The following is a 26,827-nucleotide window of genomic DNA, read 5'->3' as shown; positions in this document are numbered from 1 at the left end:
CTGGATTGTCAATCAGACTGAGCTGGGGTTGGTAATTCTATGTTGGGTGTGATTGCTTCATTAAGTATTGCAGTCCAGCAGGGCAGCAGAGTTGTCTGTCCTTAGAGGAGGTTGCTTGTTGCTTCTCTGCATGAGTCAGTGCTTCGGGATTGCCTCCTTCTCTTAGAAGACTTGCACTGATCAGCAATTTGTATGAAAGTCCAGAAGTGGCTGCCTCTCAGGTGAGGTAATTCTATTGTCTCCATGCAACATTTCATGATTTAAGAATGGGATTTTGTGAGATTTAATTTGGAAGAAAACAACACATCTCTGTAATCAGGTTGAAACTAAACTCACTTTTTATAAGATGATATCCAAATATTGGTCATATTCAGAGTAGACCCATTAGAATCAATGGGTTTGAGTAACTTGTGAGTATGAATTGGTTGACTTATGCCCACAAAATTTGAATACAAGGGCTTATTTGTTTGTTATCCCAAACACTCCTGGGCAGGAATAATGGAAAGCAGGAGCAAGTTTACATCTCACTGAGCCAACTAGGAATGTCCATTAATTTCTGTAGATCTACTCTGAATGGGAGATTTATTTATTGCATTTATATCCCACTTTTTTCTCCAAGAATCTCAAGGTAGTGCACATGGTTCTCCTCCTCCTCATTTAATCTCTGCAACAACCCTATGAAGTAGAGTAGGTTGAGAGGCAGTGACTGGGCCAAGGTCACCCAGAGAGCTTGATGGCTGAGTGGGGATTTGAACCCTGGTCGCAACACTAAACCACACTGCCTCATTGGATGCAACCCAATGTTTGGCTGGGGGTTGTTTGTCTTGTGAGCCCTGTGAGAACTACTTTTTGTAGGGCAGAAACTAGATTCTATTCTATTTTCCTGTTTGATCCTGAAACTAGAAAACAAAGGTGTTTCCTTTCTGCCCTCTAAAAGCAAGGGGAAGGGTGCCTTTTGCATTAAGGAAAGGGGGGAACACCCCCCAAAAGTCCATTTGTTTCTATTTCGCCTAATGTTTTACATTGTTTGTTAGGAGGTGAGTCAATGACTTGAATTAATTTTAATTACTGGAGAGACATATACTGATTGAGCAAATAAAGTAGTATGCTCATTTGCACCAAGGCCATCTAATTAAATGCTAACTTTGGATAAGCTGGATGTGCGTGAAAGATTAATTTTTAAGAGGTTTTTATGACTCACTAAATAACGATTCAGTAAAATCTTTTGCATTATATATCATTAGGCCATCTAATCTTAAAGTAATACAACATTTAGTCACTGAACTCTATTGTACAAGAAAATGTGGTAAATTATTATTATTAACAAATTAATCATTACTCCCCCCCCCCCCGTGTGTGTGTTTGCTGCTGTGTTTGGGATTAAAATAAGCCTCCAGTGACTGAACTGGGGTTGGGTTTTGATGTGGGAGGGGAGGTAGAGCAGAGCCCCATCATAAGGTCTTAGGTGCTACTGAGGAGGTGTTAAGGGCTGGCCCACCTATGAGGCAAAGTGAGACAACTGCCTCAGGAGGCACAATCCACAAGGGCAGCAGTTCTGGCCACCACCTGCTGCTGCCTACTCAGCTGTACCCCTCACACCGCCTTTACACTGACTTCTTGGTGAATAGGAGCTGCTTACCCCTTCTTCTATGGTGGTAGTGGGGATGCCATTTTGTGGTTTGCCTCAGGTGCCAAAGTGTATTGGCCCGTTATGCAGATGAACATAGACGCGCTTCTGTCCTGCATCATGAACATGAGGCAATTGGAATGGCTACCTGGAAGGCATTTCAACACTTTATCGTACTTTTTCGTGTATAAGACTAGGTTTCCCCCCTAAAAAAATAATGTAAAAATTAGGGGGCATCTTATACACGGATACATCTCCCCCCATTTTCTTAAACCTGAGTCCCCCAAAATACATGGAAAAATATGGTAAGTCAGACATCATTGCCTTAATTCAGGCAATGCCCTCTAGATAGTACTGGGAACTACAGTTCAAGCATAGCCAATGGTCAGGGATGATTGGGAGTTGGAGCCTAGCAACATCTGGGGGAGCATTGGTTAAATCAATAAATCAATAACCTTTCAACTTATTTGCCTTCAAAATGAAAGACCGGTGCAGAATGACTTCATGTTTGACACACCCACCCACCACACACCCAAGTTTGTAACTGGACCAGTGCTGAAGCATCATCACTGTACTGGAGGTGTTGTGGATGTGCTGGAACGATGGTACCATAAGTGATGGATGCGTAGTATTGTTAATACATTATGGACCACAGTCCTTCAGGAAATAAGCTGGATCACAAAACAAGCTTTGTTCCATGCATGGCACAATTGGCCTTATTCACTATTTTTAAGAATGAATAGAAGGATCTTCTGCATAAAGAACTGATCGTATTTCGTCTATTGGGTTTCAATAGTTTGTAGTTGTCTGTGTGGAGACAAAAGGTTTGGACTTTGCCTTTCATAGAAAAGCTGACCAAGCAGTTAAGGGTATTAAATGTATGAAAAATTGAAAATTATTTTGTATAATTACTTTGAAAAATCATTTTTGTATAAATTTGATATGGTTTTATAATAAGTGTATTAGAAACAGATTCCAACATGCAACCTCTGGCAACGAATGTCCAATTATGGCAAGGTATATTTGGCTAACCTCTGTGTCTTATTCTCATGAGGGGAATGGGGATTACGCTAGTTGCATAGGGGCTTCTTGTGTTGCTTTATAGGAAAATTAAATTTAAATGTTTATTTTTTATATTAAAAAAACCACTGTTGTGGTTTGTGAGCAATCCCATATTAATTTATTTCACAGTACTTATATACCATTTGATTATTAAAAAAATATAAAGAAACAAAGCAATTTACAAAAGAATGAAACAATAAAATTATCAGTGAAAATAGCAGTTAAAAACAACTATTTAAAACCTTCAGAAACAATTAAAATCAACAATAAGCTAAAAGCCACGTCTGGATAGGTTTGCCTAACTAAAAATGGTTTTAGCAGGTGCCAGAAAGAGTACAGTAAAAGTGCCTGCCTGAGGTCAATAGGCATGGAGTTCCAAAGTATGGGCACTCCCATTTTATAATTTATACATTGCTTACATGCCAAAATCGCTTCTATGTTGTTCATAGAAATTTAAAATCCTCACATGATTAAAACACACAATAAAACAATTCCATCCGAACCTTAAAAATGTCCATTATAAAAATTGACAACAAGAGAAGCCTATTTAAGACGTAACAACTATATTGCAATGGTTAGATCAGGAAGTTCAATTTCAGGAGGGCACTTGCTTAAACAGGTGTGTCTTCAAGAGCCGGCTGGATGCCAATATCGATGGGGCCTCTTGCAGGACCCCCCCCCCCCAACTTCCCTGATTCTACCAGGATATCCTGGATTCACAGAAACATTGCCAGCTTCCATTTGGATCTGGGAATGTCCTGCTTTCCCCACTCCAGAACCGCCACTGAGCTCTGGGAGGAGGGTGAACCAGCCGAGCCTCTCCATGGCCATTGCTGTTGGCTTCCTCCCTTTTGCCACACATAGCAGCTGCTGGAGAGCAGGCGGGAGGGGAGAGGAGAGGCCATCGCTACCATAGCACAGCCCCAAGTGATGTGCTGGAAGAGGGGTCCCCAAACTAAGGCCCGCAGGCCGGATAAGGCCCGAGGGACTCGTTTATCTGGCCCTCAGCGACCCTCCCTCGTCGTCCGCTCTTACCGGCGCTGTGCTGCACGGCTGCCCACTTCCGGGTTGGAGGAGCACCGGAAATAGCTTGTGCATATGTGCAAGCGTTGTTTGCGCATGTGCAAGCATTATTTCCGGTGCACATCCGGGGCGTTGGAGGCCCGTGCACACGCGCACAAGCTATTTCCAGTGCTCCTGCAACCCAGAAGTGCGCCGGAAATAACATGTGCACACACGTATGGGCACGTGCTCCCCCGCCCTCTGCCCCGCCGTGCAATCGGCCCTGGAGACGCTCGCCCGAGGCGCGGTAAGTTTGCTGAACCCTGTGCTGGAACCAGCAGCTCTGGCCCTCCCGCTCCAGAAAACCGCCAGCATGGCCAGCGCTGCGAGGATCATCTCCCTGCAAAGGCTGCCCTTACCTCCCTGGCTTGCTATAGCGAAGCCCAGTGGAGGAAAGGCTGGCGATGCTACCACCACTGCTCCTCCGCTCCTCTGCTTCCACCCCCAGGCTATGCCTGATCCTAGGAACTTGTGAAGGACTTTCTAGAACTTTCCCAAGGAGGTGGCCCCCTGTTCCTTCTCTCAGGTAGAGAGGCAGCCCCTCTCTGAGCATATGCCAAAAGGCAGAGCAAGCACCTTCCCCCTGGGTTTTTCTGACCTCTGCTTCAGCATCATGGCTGAGAACTTCCTCTATGAGTTAAAAGAGCTTGTTGGGCCTAGTTGCAATTTGTTCTGTCCTGTGCTCTTGTTGAGCTAGTTATTGCCACCATTTTTGTTTCCAGAGCTTTCTATTTTAGTGTTGCCATATCTTGAAGAGCAAAAAAGAGGACAGCCTGAGCCGGGGAAAGAGGCGTGCGGGGGCCACTGCCACGCCTGTGCACCTCTTTTCCCGGCTCGGGCTGGCAGCAGCTGTAGCATGCAGAGCAGCACGAGCCATTGGAGCCCATGCCCAAGGCCTAAATAAATACAGTGGTACCTCGGGTTACAGAAGCTTCAGGTTACATATGCTTCAGGTTACAGACTCCGCTAACCCAGAAATAGTGCTTCAGGTTAAGAACTTTGCTTCAGGATGAGAACAGAAATTGTGCGGTAGCGACATGGCAGCAGTGGGAGGCCCCATTAGCTAAAGTGGTACCTCAGGTTAAGAACAGTTTCAGGTTAAGAACGGACCTCCAGAACGAATTAAGTTCTTAACCCGAGGTACCACTGTAAAACCCCCAAACCCCAAATATTTCCATTAAAATATAAAATCCCCCCTGGATGGCCCCCCCAAAAGAGGACATGTCTGGGATTGCCAGGAAGTATGACAAGCCTATAAATCTACTTCATTTCTGCCCAGCACTGTGTACATGCAGGTCTTACTTTCCAAACACAGTGCGTTCCCAGGAAATAGTTCCTGGGGGGCATTCGCATAATGAGCTGGTGGTTTTCATTATTTCCTATGGAAACATTCCTAATCTGTGATTTGTCCAGTCTTTCTCCCCGCCCACCTTCCACGCTTCTGCCAGGAACTACTGGCAACCAGAAGCCTAACAAAGGCAAAACTGATTACCAATCTCTCCCCCCCCCCCACTTCCTCCATGCTTTCTGATAAAAATGGCTGCCACCAACCAGCAAAACACCAAAAAGTTAGGAAGTGGGCAGACTCTGGCTGTTCTGAATCTGAATCAGCCGTTTGGGTAGCAAAGTTTGGTTCTAATTCTTTGCATTCAAATAACTGAGATTTCAGATAACAAGCGTTCCAATGTTGGGAGCTGCATGTACCTATGACAGAGCAGGACACTTTCAAAAAATTACTGGTCGTTCTTCATGGTCTCTGAAGGCCCTCATATGTCTTCTGTACGACAGTTCCCATCCTAAGAGGGCTGTTGATTTCTTATGTCATTGGATATAACCCAATGTTAGTTACACTCAGAGTAGACCTATTTAAGTCAGTGCTCACATGTGACATAGGTTCATTAATTTCAGTGGGTCTACTCTGAGTAGAATCTAGTTGGATATAACCCTTTTTTCTTGTTGAGATGCTCTAGCTTGATAGGTGTAATGGAAAGCAGAATAGAGAATGAATACATTCTCCTGTGGATTTTCATTAGGAGTTAGCATTAAATCTCCTAAGAACTCCTTTTATTGTGTGGATGAAGTCTAAAACTGGTAACTCTTCTTTATAGGTCTTTTAAAAAAAAAGCCTGGTTTTATATTTAACACGTATTGATTTTATCCTATAAAATGATTGAATAGCCGTCCCTGAAACTGCTCTGTGAGGCCGACAGACCGGATCCAGTGTCTAAATTGTTTCCTGGCTGCTGTCGTCATTGTGGAATTTGGTGTTTTATAATTCTAAAACCTGGGAATGTTAGATGAGCTTCCTAATCCTAATGAAGGCAGTGGAAAGAGAACGCACAATATCCTTGTTGCAGTCTTAACCATTCCCCTTTGTGGGGGCCTCAGTGGTGAAGCCGCTCAGGTGCTTGAAATAATCTGATGAAACTTGAGGATATATACACCCCTGTGTTCAGTAGTGTTGTGGCAAATACAGAAGTGTGGAGTCCTGTCATGATAGCCATGCCCTTTCAGATCCACACTCCTTCTAAAATGATATAATATTAGTAGTAGTAATAATGATGATGATGATGATACAGTGGTACCTCTGGTTGCGAATGGGATCCGTTCTGGAGGCCTGTTCACAACATGAAAAGAACGCAACCTGCAGCGGCGTGTTTGCGCATGCGTCGGTTGCGATTCGCCACTTCCGCGCATGTGCGTGACGTCATTTTGCGCCTCCGCGCATGCGCGAACGGCGAAACCTGGAAGTAACCCTTTCCAGTACTCCTGGGTCACCGTGGGACGTAACCTGAAAGAACATAACATGAAGCAAACGTAACATGAGGTATGACTGTAATGTATGCATTGAACAGATCTCAGAGTCTTGCCTTTCAGTGAAATCTACTATTTTCTGTGCACATACATGAGCAAATGATTTGAAGTTATGCGGCACTCCAATATCTTCTTTTGTTGTGTTTTATGCAAAGTTCCACTGTGTGTTACAAAGCTTGCACACCATTCTCTTGAAAGTGAAGAACCTTGTATTTTCAGGGTTTCTAAGAGTTTAGTTTTGGAGCATATCCTGGCTAAAAAACTTCCCTTTCATGCTGATTGGGCAGCTCTAGTATGCTGGAGACAGGAACCCTGCGGTAGAAATAGTCACAGGTCATTGGCCCCTGTGACCCTGGAGAACTACAACACAACTGCCTCCGTACCAGTAATGGGAGAGCTTCAGTTTTTCTCAGTGGGTGGTGGATCACATCTTTATATTCTTGCAAATTCACACACACACTGCATCAGTGTTTCTCAGCTTATTCTTTTTGAAAAAAATTTTGAGTAGGTTTTCAAGAAAAAGTAAATGCATAAGCAATTATATGTTCAATAAAATATGCTGATACAATTGCATAACATCGTTCATTTTTCTCAGCTTCTGATAAGCCAAGGCACACCTTTCCCCCCTTTTTCTCCCAATTAAAAGTGACTGAACACTTTATTTATTACATTTATATCCTGTCTTTCACCCATCCTGGAATTCACAGCGGTGAATGTGGGGACTCCTTTGCTGGAGGAGATCCACTTGGTGTCCAATCCTACGTGATCCTCACCTCCTGAAGGCTTGCTTGCTTTTGGCAGGCTTTTAAAGTTTATCTGGCTGGTGGATTTTTCTCTGCTCTATTATGTCTGCCTCATTTGTTTTTATTGTAATTTGTATTTTAACTGTAGGGAAGAAGAGTGTTTTTATGTTGTTTTATTCTGTGAGACGCTGTTGAGTTTCTTCAGATGGAAAGGCAGAAGATAAATTACCTAAGATAAATATTGGGTTCCTAGGTGGTCTCCCATCCAGACACACAGACCAGATCTAGACCTGCTGAGTTTCAGCTCATCATGATCACAGCAATGCTACTTTGTTCTGATGCACGCAGTTCCTTCCCCATTTTATCCTCACAGCAACCCTGGTAGGTAGGATTGGCTGAGAGATGGAGCGTAATAGCTGAGTGGGAATGTTTGGTCCTAGTCAGACACTCTCACCACTCCACCATACCTAGTGCCATGGGCTGGCTGAGTCAGGATGATACAGATGGAGGGTTTGCCAAGGACCCAGGGGAGGACTCTAGCAGATATCTGTGTCTTTGCTGGGACTGGGGCAGCCTGATAGTGAGGATCCTGGTGGGAGGGGTCCCTCAATCTGCTCTCATGAGAACGTAAGAGGACCGTACCGGATCAGGCAACCAGCCCATCCAGCCCAGCATTCTGTTCTCAAAGGGGCCAGCCTGTGGGAAACCAGCAAGCAGGATTCGAGCACAAGAGCTCTCTCCCCTCCTGTGGTTTCCAGCAAATTGTATTCAGAAGTATTGCTGCCTCTTGACTTTTGAGGCAGAGCATAGCTATCTCTGCAACAACAGGCATTCACAGTGCCTGTTGTGCCACCCACCCTGGCACCATCATACACTGGGAACAGCCTGGCCTTTCCATAGGGGAATGTTCTTGTTAGAATTCCTGCTCCATGATTGCAGTCATGTGATTGTTGTCTTTCACATGACTGTGTATGTTTTGACTCCACAGAGTGGGAAGTGACGGTGACAGGATGTTTGTGTTACTGTGTTCCGTGAAGTGGGACTATTGTCCTTTGTTCATTCTCTTTGCTGTCTGATGCTAGGGAGAGAGGGAGCCATGTTGCAGTGCTCCGTGTATGTTTATATGTAAATAAAGTAGATTAGCCAAAGTGTTGAGTTGCTGAGGTCTGTTATACAAGCTGCAAAGACTCTGCGGATCCCTAAGTGTGCCGGTGTCGGTTGGCATTGGTCGCTGTGATGTTCAGGCAGAAGAAAGCTTTTGAAGCTCCCGAATGATCGACCGGGAGGGAGGGAACATGCCAGTTGGGCATGTGTCTCTGCCAGGGTCCTACTCGAGAGTAGGCTGAGCTCCTGACAGTTCTCCCAGGCCTGGATGCCTCTCACCTACGTCTAGGAGGTGCCAAAGCAGAATGGAAAGGAGGCTTTTGCCTACTAGGCATAGTGAGAGATTGCAGAACACTTGCTGCACTAAGTGGTGCCCACCCCATTCCTATATATAGGATAGTGAGGGGTTGTGTTGGATCAGCATCCAAAGCTTGGGGAGTTAACAGCACCTGCCTTTGTTGCAGCTGTATTTAGGATTAATTATGTGTGTTGCCTGAAGTGCCTTAAGCCAGCAATTTGCATATGTACAGCAGCAAAATCTAAACATTGAAGCTTTTAGAAAGAATCCTCCTTTCTGCCTTCGTTCATCAGTAACTGGGAGCCAGGACTGCTGACTCCTCTCATGGTGGGAGTCCTTCTGACACATGAGCATGCACAAACTCTCCACACTCTCTTTTATTTGTTACTTCCATTCATTGCAGATCTGCAATGGCAATACTGTGTACATTAAAAAAAAAAAAATGTGGGATTTTCAGCCATGACCCTCAGGCACCATTTGTCACTCCTATGTGTATATAATGTGTCGATTCTCATTATATAATGTAATGTGCCTGATAACTTACTTTAATAATAATTCAAGATGAAATAATTTTTTGACATATTAACTGTGCCACAGGTGACAGGTCAGGACAATGTTACTTTTATTGTCCCTTTTATGCCTACTGGATTTATTGGCAGGTTTGAAGGAAACGCCAAATAGTGGGCACCCGTGTACTAAATGGATTTCCCATCTGGCTTCTTACCAAACCTATTAATAAAGTTTGCCAGTACTTGACTCATGACTCATGACAGTGTCGTGTAGTGGTTAGAGTGCTGACCTAAGACCTGGAGGACCAGAGTTTCAGATCCTTAAGTCAGCCATGAAGCTCACTGGATCACCTTAGGCTGATCACTGTTTGTTAGCCTAACCCACCTTGCAGGAAGTTGGTAAGCAGTTAGAGACCCTTGGATTGGCTGGGCTGAGGGATAAATCCAATGCTGGCTTCTCCTTCTGCTCCAGCTCCTTGGCTTCAGGACAGTTGGTTTGGAGAGGACGCAGTAAGCCTAACAAGAGCCCATGTCCTTCATTCCAGAACCCCTACCAATTCAGTGCCACTGCCCACAGCCCAGCCCTGACAGTGGCTAAGGCCCATAGTCACCACCCTCTGTTCTCTCCCTGGCAATCTGTTTTTTTTTTTTTTTAGAAAGGTAAATGTATGTGCTTAGCACTGCAAATCCTTTGGTGTATATGCACATCAGCAATTCAGCAGCCCCAGCACTGTCTTCGTCATCTTTCCATAGAAAAGATTAACGATGATAAAGCAGTGAAGGCCCAATTTTCAACTTGAGCCTTCCAACATTAGAATGATATAAATAAGAATCATAAATCCGTTGTTCCCGGTTACAGTATTCCCTTGGCATCCTGGATAGAGCAAGGGATGGGTTCCTGGCTTTTCAGGGGAGGGTGCAGGGGCGGTGGGGCTGGAGAGAAAGTGATTCACTGTCTGTTGATGACATGTTAATTCATGCAACTTCTTTGTCGGCAGGAAACGAAGGAATGCACTTTCTGCACTTTCAGACATTAATCACTTGCCGCTCCTTTCCTTGTCTTCTGCTCCCCCTTGTCAGAAGCTGTATAATGCAAGCTCCTTGGAGGCAGTGACCTAGCATTTTAATTTATTCATATATTTTGTGATGTAGAATTTCTGTGAAGCACACTATGCTTATGGAAACTGTTAATGATAAATTTATTTGTTTAACTAGAGACTAGAGCGAGGGTCCTGTCACAGTAAATAAAACTGCTTGGTTAAGCTAAAACAGATGAGGGACCCTTGGGCTTCCAGATGTTGTTGAACTACAACTCCCATCAACCGTACCAAGCATGGCCAAATGGCCAGGGATGGTAGAAGTTGTTGTTCAGTAACATCTGGAGGGCCATATATTTCTCATACCTGCTTCTGCTTGGACCTCAATCTGTCTGGACCTGCAGACATGCTGCTGAGAGTAGTGCCGGGGTTAGGACCCTGGGCAGGAAGGCTGCATTGATAACATCTGCTGACCCAGCTTTAAGTGCCCCAGCAGCACTATAAAGCCAGCCAGCCTTGGGGATGGGGCCACCACCGAAGGGGCGACACCAAAGGGGGTCATCCCTTTAGGGGTAGAGCGAGCATGTGGACCAGCCCCACTTGAGGTAAGATTATTGCTTTAATGAGGGTGGGCTTTAAAATTCAGGGGTGGTGGTGTTTTACTTGAAAAAATATGCCTGGGAGGAGAGGAGTGGGAAAACAGGAGTGGGAAGCAATTGCATTAGTTCATAGCAACGGGAGGTATGGTGTGGGAGGTGGGGCAGGCCAGGTAGGGGGCACACAGCACAGGCAGCTGGCGACTGTGCTGTGTGGTGGCCCCTCCTCTGACCTGGGGAATTGCGATTGTCCTATCAGCCAGTTACCTACCTCTCTGGAATTATTCTGTGGAAGTGGCAAGTTGTATGTGGATATCCTAATGGTATACAGTGGTACCTTGGGTTAAGAACTTAATTCGTTCTGGAGGTCCATTCTTAACCTGAAACTGTTCCTAACCTGAGGTACAACTTTAGCTAATGGGTCCTCCCGCTGCTGCTGCTGCTGCTGCTGCTGCCGCACCGCACCGCACCGCACCGCGATTTCTGTTCTCATCTTGAAGCAAAGTTCTTAACCCGAGGTACTATTTCTGGGTTAGTGGAGTCTGTAACCTGAAGCATCTATAACCTGAAGCGTCTGTAACTCAAGGTACCACTGTATATGGGAAGGCCTGTAGCACAGTGGTTGAGCACCTGCTTTGCATGCAGAAGGTCTCCAGATTCTATCCCCAGCTTCTCCAAGTGGGGCTGAAAGGGAATTCTGTCTGAAACACTGGATAGCCATTGCTAGTCAGTGTAGGCATTTCTGAGCTAGATGGACCAATGGTCTGACTTGGTATAAGACAGCTTCCTATGTCTGTATGTTCCCGTATTGCATAAAAGGAATTCCTATTGCATAAAAGGAAAAGCAGAAAAAATTATGTGAAACAAGTGAAATGACTCAGGTATGAATAATTCATGCACATTGCAGGGTCCATCTTTCACTACAGAATTTGGATCGCAGAATCTAGGTTGCAGAACTGTAGTCTTTTTCAAGCACAAGATAACCATGAGACAACCATACATGTCAGTCACCCACCCTGAGCTGGAAAGCAACCTTTTCTGTTTTGTCTAGTCACTCCTTGCCAAATCATGTCTATCTGTCAGTCTCTCCCTCCCTCCCTCCCTCCCTCTATATATATGTATATTGAAATCTCTTCTCCTGACAGGGCCATATTGGCACCACTGCAACCAAAATCATTGATGTCTACCTCCCGCTGCACACAAACCAGGACAAACTGCAGCCCATGACTGTGGTGACCATCGCCAATGCCAAGGTGCATGACTTGATTGGGCTCATCTGCTGGCAGTACACGAGTGAAGGACGGGAACCCAAACTCAAGTAGGCCCTTTCTTTTTCTGCTTTCTTCTCCATCCCTTCCCCCTCATCCTTCTCTCTCCCCCCCCCCCCAGCCACTTTTGCATAATGAAATGGATTTCCACATCAATATTTTTTTTTTTTTACAGATAAATCTTGCTGGAACACCTCCACATTTATCAATATTTCCTTCCAAGCTATGCATACATCTATATCTATTTCTCTTTCAATTAAATTACTGGGTTCCATGTAATGACAAGCATATGAAGCCAGTGTTGTATAAATGAATCATCATTTTGAGATGCTCTCCCTTTTTGGGTGTCTTGTTTGTTTGTTTTTAAGAAAGATAAATCATATCTACTTCAGTGTCACCGACACTGCTTACATATTCATGTCCAACGGGCTTTTTAACCACTCTTTCACGACTGTGGGTCAAATAAAGCTGTGCTTCCCAAACTTCTAACATAAAACTGAGGAGCGCTGCTTCTTATTGTGCATGAAAAGTTGCCCACAATCAAAAGACACGGAAAGTGCACAAAGGGGATAGGGAGTGTCCTCCCTCCAGAGATCGCTTCACAGATAAGCTAACTCAGAGTGAGGGCAAAGTACAGAGCCTTTATAGAACCTGGTGTCTCAGGATTGGCCCTTGGAGATCGGCTGATTGTGACCAGACATCCTGGTACTGCAGTCTAGGGGGTGCTCTTGAACCATAGAGCCCTGCTTACTAGGCTTGCAGCAGGAACAGAGCAGAGGTAGCACAGGAAGTGCCTAAGCCTGATTGCTTGGGAGTCCCAGTTCAAGATGTAAACGCACCCCAGCCCTATACATATCTGCTTCCATCATTAGGCAGGATTGTTAGCCGCTCTGAGCCCAGCTTCAGCTGGGGTGGGCAGGATATTATTATTATTATTATTATTATTATTATTATTATACCATTGAAAGATATTTTTTAAAATATTGTAAAAGTGACTTGATTGACTTGCTACAATGGGAGCAGCGGTGCCTGGCCCTGTATTAAAGGTTTATTCCCCTTAACCTCTGTGTTTAGAGTGTGTTTCTTCTCCTCCAGGATTCAACCTTCTTCACATTCCTGAAATTCCATTGCATAATAAAAGCCATCTTTTGTGAGCAGTTGATGAGTTGCTATTACTTTTTGATCCCAGTGTGGGATCTTTGCAGTTGCTATTACTTTTTGATCCCAGTGTGGTTTTTTTGTTCTTGAACTCCATGTAAACTGTTACAAAAAGTAATAGCAAGTCCTTCAAATGCCCCTGCAACAAAACCGTAATGTTTAAAACAGTCCAACAGAGTGGGATTACTTCCTCGTTAACCATCAGTTTATCCAACGTGCAGGTTACATTAAATTTAATGTGTCATTATTACTTGTTTGATATAATAAATACTTTAGCCATGACAGTGTGCGGATGGATCACCCGTAGTAAGCACTCTTGGGTGAGCTGAGTTGCAACCCAAGGTATGCAGATTAATTGGGAAAATTGCAAATCAGGTAGTCGGTGAAATAATTCACTGTCGCATCCAATCAATAAACTTTGTAAATCAACTCATTTAATTCCACACACACAAAAATGATCTATATAGATCAAGCGACCAATTAAACAATTAGCATGCGCTTTGCTATTAATTAATTTAAGCATCAGTCAAGCAATTAAAACTTCCAAATTCACCCAGCTGAGTTTAGAATCCCTCCTGCCAGACGCCAAACATTTAGGCAGATCTTCCATGCCATGCTGGAATGAAACAGAATACTGGTAAAGTGGCGACAGAGAACCAGTGGATTGATCAGAAAAAGAGTTTTTAAAAAATAAATAAATAAAAAGAGTAATTAAAAAGTAATAGTGGGTTGTAGCCAATGCTAGTCCCACTCAGAGTAGACCACTGAAAATAATAGACATGACTAACTTAAATCCATTTATTCCAGTGGGTCTACTCTGAGTGGTTGGAAACAACCTAGTTGTCTTGAGAGATAATGGATTGTGCCTCTGGGGCTGAAGTCAAAGTGTTGGAGAATCACAGCTCTGCTGTGGCTGCAGAGACCAGTAACTCATAACTGCTGCCTCCTGCATTGTTTTTGCTTTGTTAGCAGCACTGAAGTGACCTCTCCAGGGTGCAAGCTTGGGCAGTGTGCATGAAGGTCCTAGGTTCCCGAGATAACAAGACCCCCCTCCCAGCATCGCTGGCATGGTCAAAGGAAAGCAGAGCAATACATTTGGCACCAGCTGGGCTACAGAAATTGCTGGAAGGAGGCGTATAAGACAGCATCCAACTGCCTTAGGGACTCCATTCTGTATTTATGTAGGGTTTATTTCTTTGCCCTTTCTTCTCCTGAAGATGTCCCGCAAGGCAGTGGGTAAGTCAACCCATTAGGTTTTTTTTATTTATATGCCTCTTAATACCAATATAGGCTTCTAAGCTGCTTTATAAGTATAAAACCAATGACACAATCATTAAAATACACATACCTATAATTAAAATGTGCAATAAAACAATCCTGTTAAAACAGTAAAGCAATTAGAACAGGAGACTCTGGCTGAAAGATCAAAGGAATGCCTGTGTAAACAAGGTGTGTCTTTAAAAGCCGGCAGGATGCCAGTGCTGATGGAGCCTCTAGTATTTCAGCAGGGAATGCATTTAACAGTGCATACAGTTTGACATTATCTGGTGTTGGATCATTTCGGAAAATTTGAAGTATTGCCCATTTCCAATAAGCATATTATCCATTTGTCTCCCCTTCTCTGACCCTTGCGGTATGAGTATTATTTTTTAATCATTTAAATCACATAATAATTCTGTGAAGTTCTTTATGTGAAGTACCTTGAACACTCTACATTGCATCAGTACTCCTTATGACAATACTGTAGTGTAGGTCAGCATCATTACCACCATAAATAGTGAATTTGTGGCAGAGGTGAAATTTGAACCAGGAAGTTCCCAATGCCACGAGAAACAGTGATGCCATTAGTTCAGGGGTCTATAAAAGGTGGAGAGGTCTATCCATGGCTATTAACCATAATGGCAAAATAAAACATCCAAGCACTCTGTACACTTGAAAGTACCTTTGAGGGGGAAATTGCTGATCATTACTGAGTGCAAACCAGCTGCCTTCTCCCTTGCTAAACTTTTTTTTTTTATAGTGGAAAGCAATATACAAATTTATTAAACCTCAACCTGAGACACTCTTCCTTTCATTTGCTGCAGTGAAAATGTCAGCGCTTACTGCCTCCACATTGCTGAGGACGATGGTGAGGTTGACACAGACTTCCCACCTTTGGATTGCAATGAGCCCATCCACAAGTTCGGCTTCAGCACACTGGCACTGGTAGAGAAATACTCCTCACCTGGCTTGGCAGCCAAGCAGTCCCTCTTCGTCCGGATGTGAGTTTGCACAACAGCTTCCCCCTTCCTTCTCTATCCCTCTTTCTTTATTTCCTTAACAATCTTGGTGCATGGGACACTTCCAGACAGTCACTGTTTTCAGGGGGGATTCAGTCCTACGCTGACTGGCAAACTGAGATGGTGTTACTATGGTTGGTTGGCAGAACTCGCACAACAAGTCTGCTTTCCCAAAAGAGCTGACTTTTTTGCACTAAAGAATAGTGACGGCAAAGGCACTAGGAAGCATGGGATAACACTCTGATGTGGCAGCACCTAAGCTCCCCACAAACATATTGGGATAAATCCTCATTAAATAGTCAGTTGTCAGCTAATCTCCCAGCAAACAGATCAGGATAAATACTCAATACTCAACAGGTTGCTCAGGGGAAACAGCCATAGTCTTCCTCAAGACCACCAGGATGCTGCTTTCCATATTTCAGGGTTAATTTACTATTAACTTCTTTCCTACCTTCGGGGCAGCATACATTGTCAGAGGCACCGTGTCACCATTGTAAGAGGCAGTATGCTCTGAATATCAGTTGCTGGGAATCACAGGTAGGCAGAGTGCTCTTGTGCTCTTGTGAGCTTCCCACACGTCTGGTTGGCCACTATGAGAACAGAATGCTGGACTAGATGGGCCTGATCAGCAGCCTCATCTTAAGTTCTTGTGTACTCTCTTTCTCTACTTACCAAAAATAATGCTCTAATATTTTTGTTGTTGTTTTTTTAAAGCCATGTAACCTGCTCATAAGTTCACACACCAGCTTCCATTTCAGAATCTGATTCTAAATGGGCTTGCTTTGAAGGACAAAAGCATGCCATGGCATCCGATTCAAAGACAGCACTGATGGGGGTTTAAATCTCATAGGACTGATCATTTGCTCAAGTGCTGGAAAACCCAACAGCGTGGATTTAAATGTATTCCAAATTCCATCCATATGCTCATTGCTTGTTCACTGGCTCTTTTTGTCGTCATTGCATATATACATACATATATGTAGATTCCATGCATATGTGTGTGTTTGTATGCAGAATTGTACTTTCCATTTTGTTTCAGCTGCACACATTTTCACTGTCCTGAAGAGTTTCTGGCCCTAAGGACAGAACAAACGTCATCCGCATAACTCAGTGCTTGCAAATCTGACTCTGTTTCTCCCTTGGCAGGGACTGTGTCTGGGGAGAAGTTGAGGCTTTCCATGTGTCTGTCTTGAAATGACAGAAGTAACTAAAGGGCGGTGGGGGGGGATGGATGGCTTTGGTCTGCCAGCCGTGTGTGAGTGTGTGTTTAAGTGCGTAAGGTTCTGATAGATCCAGAGATTGAAAACTTGGCCCAGTGGCATTTTCAACAGGCCTAAGAGATTTGCAGTTCAGCAGAAGGCAGACTTGAATGTACATTGGGGCCTGAGCTGCTTAGGCCTTTATAGGCAAAAAGACAACAACAACCTCATGACCAGACGCTAGAAAACTGATATAATAAAGCTACGTTTACTGTTGGAGGCAGGAATGCTTCTGTATACCAGTTGCTGGAAGCAACAGAAGGAGAGAGGGCTCTTGTGCTCAGGTCCTGCTTGCGGATTTCCCATAGGTATCTGGTTGGCTGCTGAGAACAGGATGCTGAGCTAGATGGGCCTTTGGCCTGATCCAGCAGGCTCTTAGGTTCTTAAGCAGTTGCTCATTCTGTGCCATCTGAAGCTTCCGCGTCAGCAAACGAGTTAGGGCCATCGAGGCCTCTGTTTGCCGATTACTGCTGCTTCTGATGTCTGAAGCCTGTCCGTGCATTGTGCTGAATTTGTTCTTGAATACAACATGGTCAGCCAAGCTAACAATGACAGAGCCTCGCTTGGTGGTTGCCAGTTCTGGCATGGCATGCACTGGCAGGAAGCACTTTGCCGAACTTTGTTCTCTTGAAAAGTCCTGCCAAGGCAAACCAGCAGCCACCAGAGTTTGTTTAGAAATACCTGGTGGCAGAGGTTGGAACATCTGTTTGATATTTCAAGGCGAGAATGAATGTCTTTGTGGTTATGGAGAGTAGTAAATAATTGAGTTTGATTAGGGAGAGGCACCTCATTATCCCCCCCACCTGTGCCCAGCTGGTAGGGGAGGGTCGAAATGAAGCCATTAGCTGTCTCTCTTACTGGCATCTCAAAGCGCTCAAATACATCTGTGTCTTATTTTCTTTTCTGGCACAATCAGTCGAGCGAGCTAAGCAGGCATGACCGAATTTGGCAAGTTCCAAGGACTCTGGCAAAGTTACACAAGGAGAAGACGGAAGGGCAGCCATCCTGGCTTTGAATGCGGCCATTAGTCTAGTGAGCTGATGGCTTTTGGAAGACAATCGGCCAGGACAAAAAGGAGTTTTGTCTGTCCAATGTCAAGCGCTAAGCTCCCCCGGCAAGCTGCTCTCATCAAGTGGGATTTATCAAGCCAAGTCTTAACTGAGCATACACCGCCACATAAGCATATCTGGTAAACTGGGACATGGGTGTTTAGAAGGGGCTGCTCTACTCCTCTTCCATGGTCCTGGAAAGCCAGGGTGGTGTAAGAGGTAGAACATTGGCAAGAGTTAGGCAAAAGAGACCTGGTTTCAAATCTTGGTTGCAGTCATGAGGATGACTTTGGGACAGTCCTTGACTCTCAGCTTCACCTGCCAGACTACAGCTCAGTGATAAAGCAGCTGCATTGCATGCAGAAGGCCCCAGGCTCATTCCCTGGTGTCTTCAGGTAGGGCTGTGGAAACCCTGGAGAGCCACTGCCTGCCACTGTAGACATCCCAAAGCTGGATGGACCAGTAGTCTGATTCAGCATAAGGCAGCTTCTTATGTCCCTTCTAAAACCAATGAAGCTTTTCCAAGTTCTGTATCTCTGCCTTAACTTTGGTAAAAGACTGGATGTGGGCTAATAAACTGAAGCTGAATCCAGACAAAGCAGGGGTGCCCCTGGTCAGTCACAAGGCAGATCAGGGAATAGAGGTTCAATCTATTTTGGATGGGGTTGCACTCCCATTGAATCGTAGAATTGTAGACTTGGAAGGGACCCAAAGGATCATCAAGTCAATCCCCTCTTAGTTCAGGAATCACAGCTAAAGAATCTCTGACAGATGGCCATCCAACCTCTGTTTAGAAACATCTGCTTAGGTTTGCAGTTTGGGTGTGGTTCTGAATCCAGCCCAGAAACTGGTTGCCCATGTTTCAGCAGCAACCAGGAGCACTCCTCAGAGTATGCAATATTATTATAATTATACTATGATAATAATTAGGGGTGCATTGCAATGATCAATCCAGATCTTTATGTGTCACCCTTTTAGCTGAAGCTGGATATATTATTTTCTGTGCACATATATGGCCAAACGATATGCAGTGCTCAAATATCCCCCCCCCCTCTCCCCGAGTGGCTTAAGTTGTATTTTTCTTGCTCACTGTTCTTCTGAAACTGAAGTACCTTGCATTTTCAGTATTCCCAAATGCTTAGCTTTGGTGTATACAGAACTCTTCCTCCTCAGTCTTATTCCCGCACACCTTCTCCAGAGTGACCCTAGGAACCAATAGCCTCACTGGCTGACTCACCTATCTTCACTCTGATGGGCTGAAATCAAAGGGCAGGAAGACTACTTCTCAGTGGCTCTCCTTTCATGCAGATCAGGTGGGTGTAGAATGCTGGAGACAGGGGACTGCTGCAGAAGCAGTAATGGCTCTGCAACCCAGGATCACTACACCTCTGCCAGGAAGTTAGTTGACTGAAATAGTAACTGGGAGGGGGGCAGTGGTTAAACAATTCACCCCTCTTCCCAGGGAATTATGGGAATTGTAGCTCTCTGAGGGCAATAGGGGCTTTCTAGCAACCCCCAGTACACTTAAGAAGCTACAGTTCCCATGATTCCTTGGGGGAAGCCATGGCTGTTTAAAGTGGTATGATACTTCTTTGAATGCATAGTGCAGACACAGGGCCTTGGTTGGCCTTTCCCTATCCAATACTGTCTCCACCAGCAGCAGACCCATGGTGAATGCAGCAATCATGAAAAAGTTTCCCCACTGCCTTAGAGACGAAAGGCGAAGAATCAGCCTCTTGTCTCCCACTCCCCTCTTTCCCCCTTTCTTCTTTTCCCTTCAAGCATTAATGGATTTGCCCAAGCCAGGCCTAAGGGTGAGCGGGTGTGCATTTTTCTTCCTGAGGTGTGGAGGGTCTCCTCGCTTCTCTCTCTCTCTCTCTCTCTCTCTCTCTCTCTCTCCTGCTTCTCTCTCCCCCCCCCCCTTCCTTCCCCATTTTCCCTCTCCTGAACCTTGCCACCCTGGCTCCGGCGTCGAGGCTGTAAAGGAAGATGGAAAGCCAAGTTACCTCAGAATGATCACTATCATTAACATTCACGGGGGGTTCACTCATCATTCCTGACTGCACAGACATGGCAGCCGCTATGAAGCGTCCACAGGTGTAGCGCGATGATACATATTACATTGTGCCACAATGGATTTATGTATTCTGTAACAAAAGAAAAGTGTAATGAAAAAATACAGAAGGTAATCCTTTATTCCTCCACCACGCAATTTATCAGTAATGCCGGCGGATGATAAGTGCCAGGGATTTTCCTTTGCTTGATTTAACCTTGTCACCCAGGTATGTTTTCGTAAAATGATTGGGAGGGAAGAGGGTTAGAAGGAAGCCAGCTGTAGGGGGTTTTCTTCCCTTGGTCTAATTTCTTTTAAAAAAATAATAATAAACAAACAGCAAGAAAAATAGAGATGGCATGGATTTTTAATGGGTGAGGCAATACTCAATCCACATTGCATTTGAGACTGAGACCTCTGTTCTCCCATCCCACCCCACCCAATCCCTCTCTCATAATACTGTAGTTCAGGGTAAAATGATTGGCCGAAAGTTTGGGATTGTCATAAGGAAGGGAAATTTTGCACACTGCAGGTAACCTGTGGAACTCACTTTCAAAAGGTGCAGCAACAGTTACTGGGTTAGAGGGGGCAGAAAACCACAAGCAAAATGATCATAGGGATACAAAGGTTGCAGCATTTGAAGTTTTTGGTTTTTTAGTTTAGAGAAAAGATGATTTAAAAGGTGACATGATAGAAGGTTATAAAATTATGCATGGTGTACAGAAAGTGGATAGAGAAGAATTTCTCCCTCTCTCTAAACTCTAGAACTTGTGGACATCCAGTGAACTGACAGTTTTGGAAAATTCAGGACAGATAAGAAAAATTACTTCTTAACCAAGTGCAGAGTTAAACTAGGGAACTCGCCACCAGCCTAGATAGCTTTAAAAGAGGATTGAAAAAAATCGTGGAGGATAAAGCTACTAGCTACAATGGTACTAGCCTCCATAATCTGAGGCAGTAATGTTTCTGAATCCTAGTTGCTGGAAACCACAGGAGGAGAGAGTGCTCTTGTGCTCTGGTCTGGCTTGGGAGCTTGCCTTCAGGGCATCCAGTTGGCAACTGTGAGAACAGGACAATGAAGTAATTGGTCTTTGGCCTGATCCTAGTCAGTATTCTCTATTCTGACCAACTCTGTACTGACAGTCTCTATACAGACTGACTCTGGGGATTTAGTCAGCAGCCTTTCCCAGCCCTTCCTGGAGAAACCAGGAATTGAACATGGAACGTTCTGCATGCAAAGCAGGTGCTCTACCACTAAAGTGTAGCTTCCTGTGCTTGGCATTGTAGCTATGCTGCACTTTGACTTCCGCTAGTGGTGGAAGCAGTAGGCTTCTGTAGCAGAAGGCCCATCACCAAGTCACAATAAGAGAGGCAAGATGTTTCTAAGGTATAGGGAGCTGCAGAGAATGGTTCAAATATCATGCTTTGTACTAGACCAAGTTGGCTACCCTTGACAGAGACAGGAACTTCTGTTGGCTGCGTGATCTCAAGATGGTGGTTGGGGCAAAAGAAGGTGAAAGAGAGAAGGTGCCGTTTTAAAGAGTTAGGGTTTTTTCCCCCAACAACAAGATAATACTGTATTGTGCAACATCTAGGAAGAGATAAAGAATCCCAGTTATAATGGGAAAATGGAAAGGGGTGTAAACAAGCAAAAGAGGTAAGGATTAATGGCACAATGAGGAAAACCTGAACCAGAAGGGTAGAGAAAAAGAGAGATCTGAGTGTAGAGAGCACACCAGGAAGACAGGAAGGAGGCAGTGCCAATATTCCATGTACGCCTGAAAAGGCAAGGACTGTGGTTTCTGCCCAGGACATCTTCGGGAATCACTGCAGGCACTGGATGTCCTGGTGCTGGGTCTCCCCCCCCCCCTTTCCAACAACACCTCCCTCCCTTGCCGCTCCCTGGCCCTTCCAAAGCTTGTCTCCCTCAGCTCTTGGAAGACCGACATCATGGCCCTGTCTGGCCAGGCTCCAGAACAAACATCCCGGCGTTTACAATTTCAGGCTGCACGTTATATTCTGCAGCCGTTGCCAGGGCCTCACTTACTCAAATAGTTCCACTAAATATAGTCAAATGCAGGGCTTTCTCCTCTCCTCTCCTCCACCAACCCCCAGCTCCTTGGCCTGTGCTTCCCTCCCCGCTTTTTTGTCTTTCTTATTTTACTTTGATCAGTAAAATAAACTTTTAAAGATTGGTTCTGGGATGGGCTCCAGGTTCTGAGGTAAAGGATGGCTGGGGTTCAGCCATGATTCACTAACGGAGTGCTCAGAGCAATTAACTTGACAGCTTTCAGGCCATGTTGCTCACAGAGCCCAGGCAGGCTGGAGCTAAGGCAGGCTTTAGTAGGGGACTGTTGCGTTTTTACTCTCAAAAATGGGGCTCTATCTTTTTTTGCAGAGATTGTTCAGGGAAGGTGCCTCTCTGCACAGAAGCCCACAGGTAGGAACTGAGGGCAGCAGCATTCTGCCGTCTCGTGCTTTCCAGCAACTGTCATTCAGATACATCCTGCTTCTGGCAATGGCTGCTAGCCATTGATAGCTATTCCCTGTGCCTCCTCATAGAGCTGCCCCCCACTCACTTCCCTGGTAGCTCAGAGACTCTTCATTTAGGGCCAGTTCAGAGGATCCAAGTTGCAACTCTTTTTCTGGACTGTACCACTTTCTGGCTATTTATGAGGAGTGAGGAGGAATGCATGTAGAGTGCATGTAGAGGTGAGGAACTAGCATGTCAGGAAGAAGGCTGAGCTAAATAAACCCTTCCCACTGGCCTGCTAGGTGTGTTTGTTTGTTTAGATGCTCCAATATTCAAATACAAAATTCCCCCATTACCAAAATCTTGGAAGTGGTTCAGTACAGTGAAAAGCTTCGCTGCTTGCTTTTCTTGTGTAGAATCTGTTGCTGTGATGTCGCAGATACAGGCTTAGACAGCTTTAAGAGAGAGAAAAGCCCCACCCGCACTTTACTTTAAAAGCAGTGCCATACCACTTTAAATGGTCATGGCTTCTTCACTTAAAGAAAGCTGGGAACTGTAGTTGGTTACAGGTATTGAGAACTGTTATGAAACCCCTATTCCCCTACAAAAAGCTACAATTTCCAGAGTCCTTTAACAATCAAACTTAGAGGACTCTGGGAATTGTAGTGCTGTGTGGGGAACCATGACCTCCTAACAATTCTCAGCACCCTTAACTACAGCTCCCAGAATTCTTTGGGGCAAGTTATGGCTGTTTAAAGTGGTGTGATGCTGCTTTATATATTGCAGATAGGGTTCTAGACACATCCATGGAAGAGGTCTGTTGATGACTATTAGTCAGAATGGCTGTATGGAGCTTCCTAGTTCAGATTAGTGTCCTATAAGAACTCTCTCAGCCTAGGGGCCACATTCCCTTTTGGGCGACCTTCTGGGGACCAAATATTTGTGAGTGGTGGGGCCAGCAGACCAAAGCGGGTAGAGTAACAAAAGTAAATCTTAACCTTTGTATGGTAGACTAGTTCTACACACTCTTCTCTGTCCTCCCTCCAGACAAGCAAGAGGCTTTATTGGAGTTGAAAGATGCATTCCAGCCAGGCAAAAACATTAATTTGCCTTTCCTGGCTCTTACAAGTAGAATGCTGAAGCAGGTGTGCCTTTAGTCTGATCCAGCAGGGCTGTCTCCTTATGTGCGCAGATGTTAAAAACGCAACAAACGTGCTAAAAATAGGTACAGATATTAAAATGTTTTGTGCAAAAGTTAACATTTGCTGGACCTTTGGTCTGATTCCTCAGACCAAAGACTTGTGCTCTTTATGATGGTATAAATTTCTCCTGGCTCTTCAGGAACTACATAAGAATGTAAGAAGTGCAGGCTAGATCAAGCCAGTGGTCCATCTAGCGCAGAATCCTGTTCTCACAGTGGCCAAGCAGATGCCCCAGTGTTGGAAGCCCACAAGCAAGACCTGAGCACAGTACTAATTCTCCCCTTCTGCAGGTTCTAACACCTGGTATTTGGTAGCCTTCTCCTCTGGGAATTTGTGTAATCCTCTTTGAAAGCCATTAGGTTAGTGGCCATCATTGCCTCCTGTGGATGCTTAAAAAAAAGGGGTGGTGCTTAAAGAACAACACCCTGGCCACTTCTGCCTATTTTTCATTTTAACTCTCCCCTTCTTACGCCTTTTCACCTTGGCTTTCCTTCCACATTTCAACTCATTTTCTTAATGTTTACTTTGGATTTTGGCTGAGCATTGCAATAAGTACCACAATGTGTTCTGCAGGCAGAGTTCTCAGACTTCGCCAGTGTAAGCTGACTTAAATGTCAGAGAAAGATTTGGCCTGTTCAGTATGTATCCAAAGTAAAAAAGCATCAAAGTTTATTAAATTGGGGTGGGTGGGTGTGCAGTGGAGTGAAGCAAACAGACGCATGGAAGGTTTTTTGGGGGAGTATCCTAAGAGGTCTTCTGAGTGGCCATCATGAATGAGTAGAAAACAGCCAAAAGCCTTTTGCATTTAAATACTTTGTGGCTTTGAATTACAAATTTAATTGATTAAATAAGTTTACAAGTACAATCCTGTGTCTTTTTACTGGAAATAAGGTCTGCTTTGCTCAGTGGAACTGACTCCCATGTAAATGTGCATAGGATTGAGACTTAATAATATTTAAATAGGCATTTTAGCCAAATCCTCCCCCCCCTCCTTATTTATTTATAAAAATATTTATATACCACCAAATCCTAAAAATATATCAAAGCGGATCGCAGCATTAAAAAAAATAAAAGCCATGCAATAAAAGTGTGAAAAAGTTAAAAACAATTCAAAAAGGTTAAAAAGAAGCTTCAATAAACCATTGTGGAAGGATGAACTTCTAATTTCCTACATAGGCACTTCTTGTTCTTCAGCTTGGAGTCCCCAAGTGATTGTTAAGCGTTAGAACAACTTTGGATTCATTAGACCAAAAATAAAGAGAAATAAAAAGTGAGAGCGGGTTTATATATTACTCCCTTCTGGGGCTGGTCGGAGTAGAACCCAGAATGCCTCAGCTGGGTGCAGAGCTGCCCCATGAGGGAAATCACCAGGACTACCGGTTGGAGAGTCTCACTGGGCAGTGAAGACCTGTGAGCTAGTGGAGTGGCTTGGCCCATCCAGCCTGTCTTCTCAACAGGAAGGGCTTGAGTTCAGGCTGGAACTTTGCCTAGACAGCTCTTGCCTTTCCTGGCTCTGGCGTGTTCTAACCCTGACTCCTGATGCTGCCTGCATATAACTCAGCCCAAACAGCATTTCAAAGATCCAGTGAAGGTTGTTTTCCAGAACTGATGTAAGAACACAGGGGAATGCCTTGGAATGCAGGGTAATAACAGGTGAGACAATTGATCCATCTAATTCAATACTGTCTTCACTGACTGGCAGCAGCTCTCCAGGGTATCAGTCAATAAGCCTTTCCCAACCCTGCCTCTGGATTTCAGGGAACATACCTTGGACATTTTACATGCAGAGTATCTTCTGTACCACTGAGCTACAGCATTTCCTGTAAAAAAGAAGAAGTAATATTCTAGTCCTGATAAAGGGCTGATTTAAATAAGAACACAGGAAGCTGTCTTAAACTAAGTCAGACCATGGGCCTATCTAGCTCAGTATTGTCTATATTGACTAGCAATGGCTTTTCAGGGTTTCAGTTCCTGGAGATGCCAGGAACTGTACCTGGGACCTTTTGCATGCTGAATTATATAACTGAATTATATCTGTACAACAATAATCTACTCATTGAGGAATCCTCAAGATATACTCCTAAAATATTCCAGATTTTCCCAAAACCGGTTTTAAAGTCATTAATGAAATTTTTTAAAAAAATAAAAGGAGTATGTCTTTGGACCGTGTTCTCTATTATTGTTGGATCAGAACTGTGCACTTACTTTTCTTCCTGTCACGTAAGGTGTTGGGCACTGGTGAAATGTCTAGAGCTAATTCCAAATAATAAGAAATTTATTATTTCTGTCCTGCTTATCTACTGATGATCTTAGAAGGTCTAATAGGGTAGTTGTTTATTTTTTAAAAAAAAAATTGCAATACAAATAAGCAATTACCCTGTTTTTAAAAAGAAAAAGCCACGCACTATAAAATAAATGGCAGAAATTAGCAAGAATAAGCCTCTGAAAGTTGCTTCTGGGACAGTCTTGTACATCTTGCCAGAATGATCTCATTTTTCTCTGCAGAGCTTCTGGGTCGAAAGCTGCACCTGGATTCCCCAGCGACAGGTACTGGGGACAAACTCCAGATGTGTTGGCATAATCTGTTGCAGCAAAAACAACAGCATTGTGGGGTACCTTAAAGACAAATATTTTTATCGCCTCCTGAGCTTTTGTGGGATTGGAGTCTTTGTTGGGTGCACAAAGCAGTCTAAAATAGATTTTGTTAAAGGTGTATTCTATACCCAAGTTGTGTAGAGATGGGTAGATTCAATCCATGTTTGGGTAATTAACAAAAGAATTGAGTGGGTGCCTAGATTAAAAATGTGGGGCTTTGCATACTCTCTAGTGGGAGAAAGCCCCCAGCAGAGTTTAAAACACTATCAAAGTTAAGCAGCAGTATAGCATGGAATGTATGCCATTAAACCCTTTTGCATAACCCATTTAATCTACTTTAAAGCTCTTGCCCCACCCCCACTCCTCTAGCATTGAACAGTTCACACACACTTAAGTAAGTTTAAAAGCTTTACTTACTGAATCCAAAGGACTGATTCATGTACTGTTCCATTCAACGGCAAGGAGAACACAGGTTGATTACTTGTGCATGCAAAATACACAATATAGTTTTAGACCTGTGGCCTGAACTTGGAGCAAGTTCAGACACATCCATCCTGGTCAGTTACATGGTTGGCAGGGAAAGTGAGAAAAGGAACTAGAATAAGCTTTACTTCCTCACTTATGGAGGTAAGAGAGCGT

The 26,827-nt window shown here is 44.3% G+C and overlaps 1 protein-coding gene across 10 annotated transcripts in view; it reads left to right on the top strand.

Moving 5' to 3' along the window:
• The window catches only part of MAPKAP1 (MAPK associated protein 1), a 181,912-nt gene that overhangs the window by 60,247 nt on the left and 94,838 nt on the right, over positions 1 to 26,827 (top strand). For 6 of the 10 annotated variants that reach the window (XR_014152682.1, XM_081847639.1, XM_081847636.1 and 3 more), the window contains exons 5-7: positions 11,998 to 12,170; positions 15,363 to 15,539; positions 26,099 to 26,140. Coding sequence is in view for 9 of the 10 variants with exons in the window: in XM_081847639.1 (XP_081703765.1) it covers positions 11,998 to 12,170; positions 15,363 to 15,539; positions 26,099 to 26,140 (392 nt within the window). In the remaining variant the exon portion in view is untranslated. The remainder of the gene's footprint in view (positions 1 to 11,997; positions 12,171 to 15,362; positions 15,540 to 26,098; positions 26,141 to 26,827) is intronic. The other 4 variants (XM_081847641.1, XM_081847638.1, XM_081847637.1 and 1 more) reach the window with 1 other exon arrangement.

This window comes from Podarcis erhardii (assembly GCF_964252035.2).
Source record: "Podarcis erhardii genome assembly, chromosome: Z".
NCBI classification, from domain to species: domain Eukaryota; kingdom Metazoa; phylum Chordata; class Lepidosauria; order Squamata; family Lacertidae; genus Podarcis; species Podarcis erhardii.
Note: the sequence above shows the minus strand (reverse complement) of the source record. Positions and strands in the feature narration are given on the sequence as shown.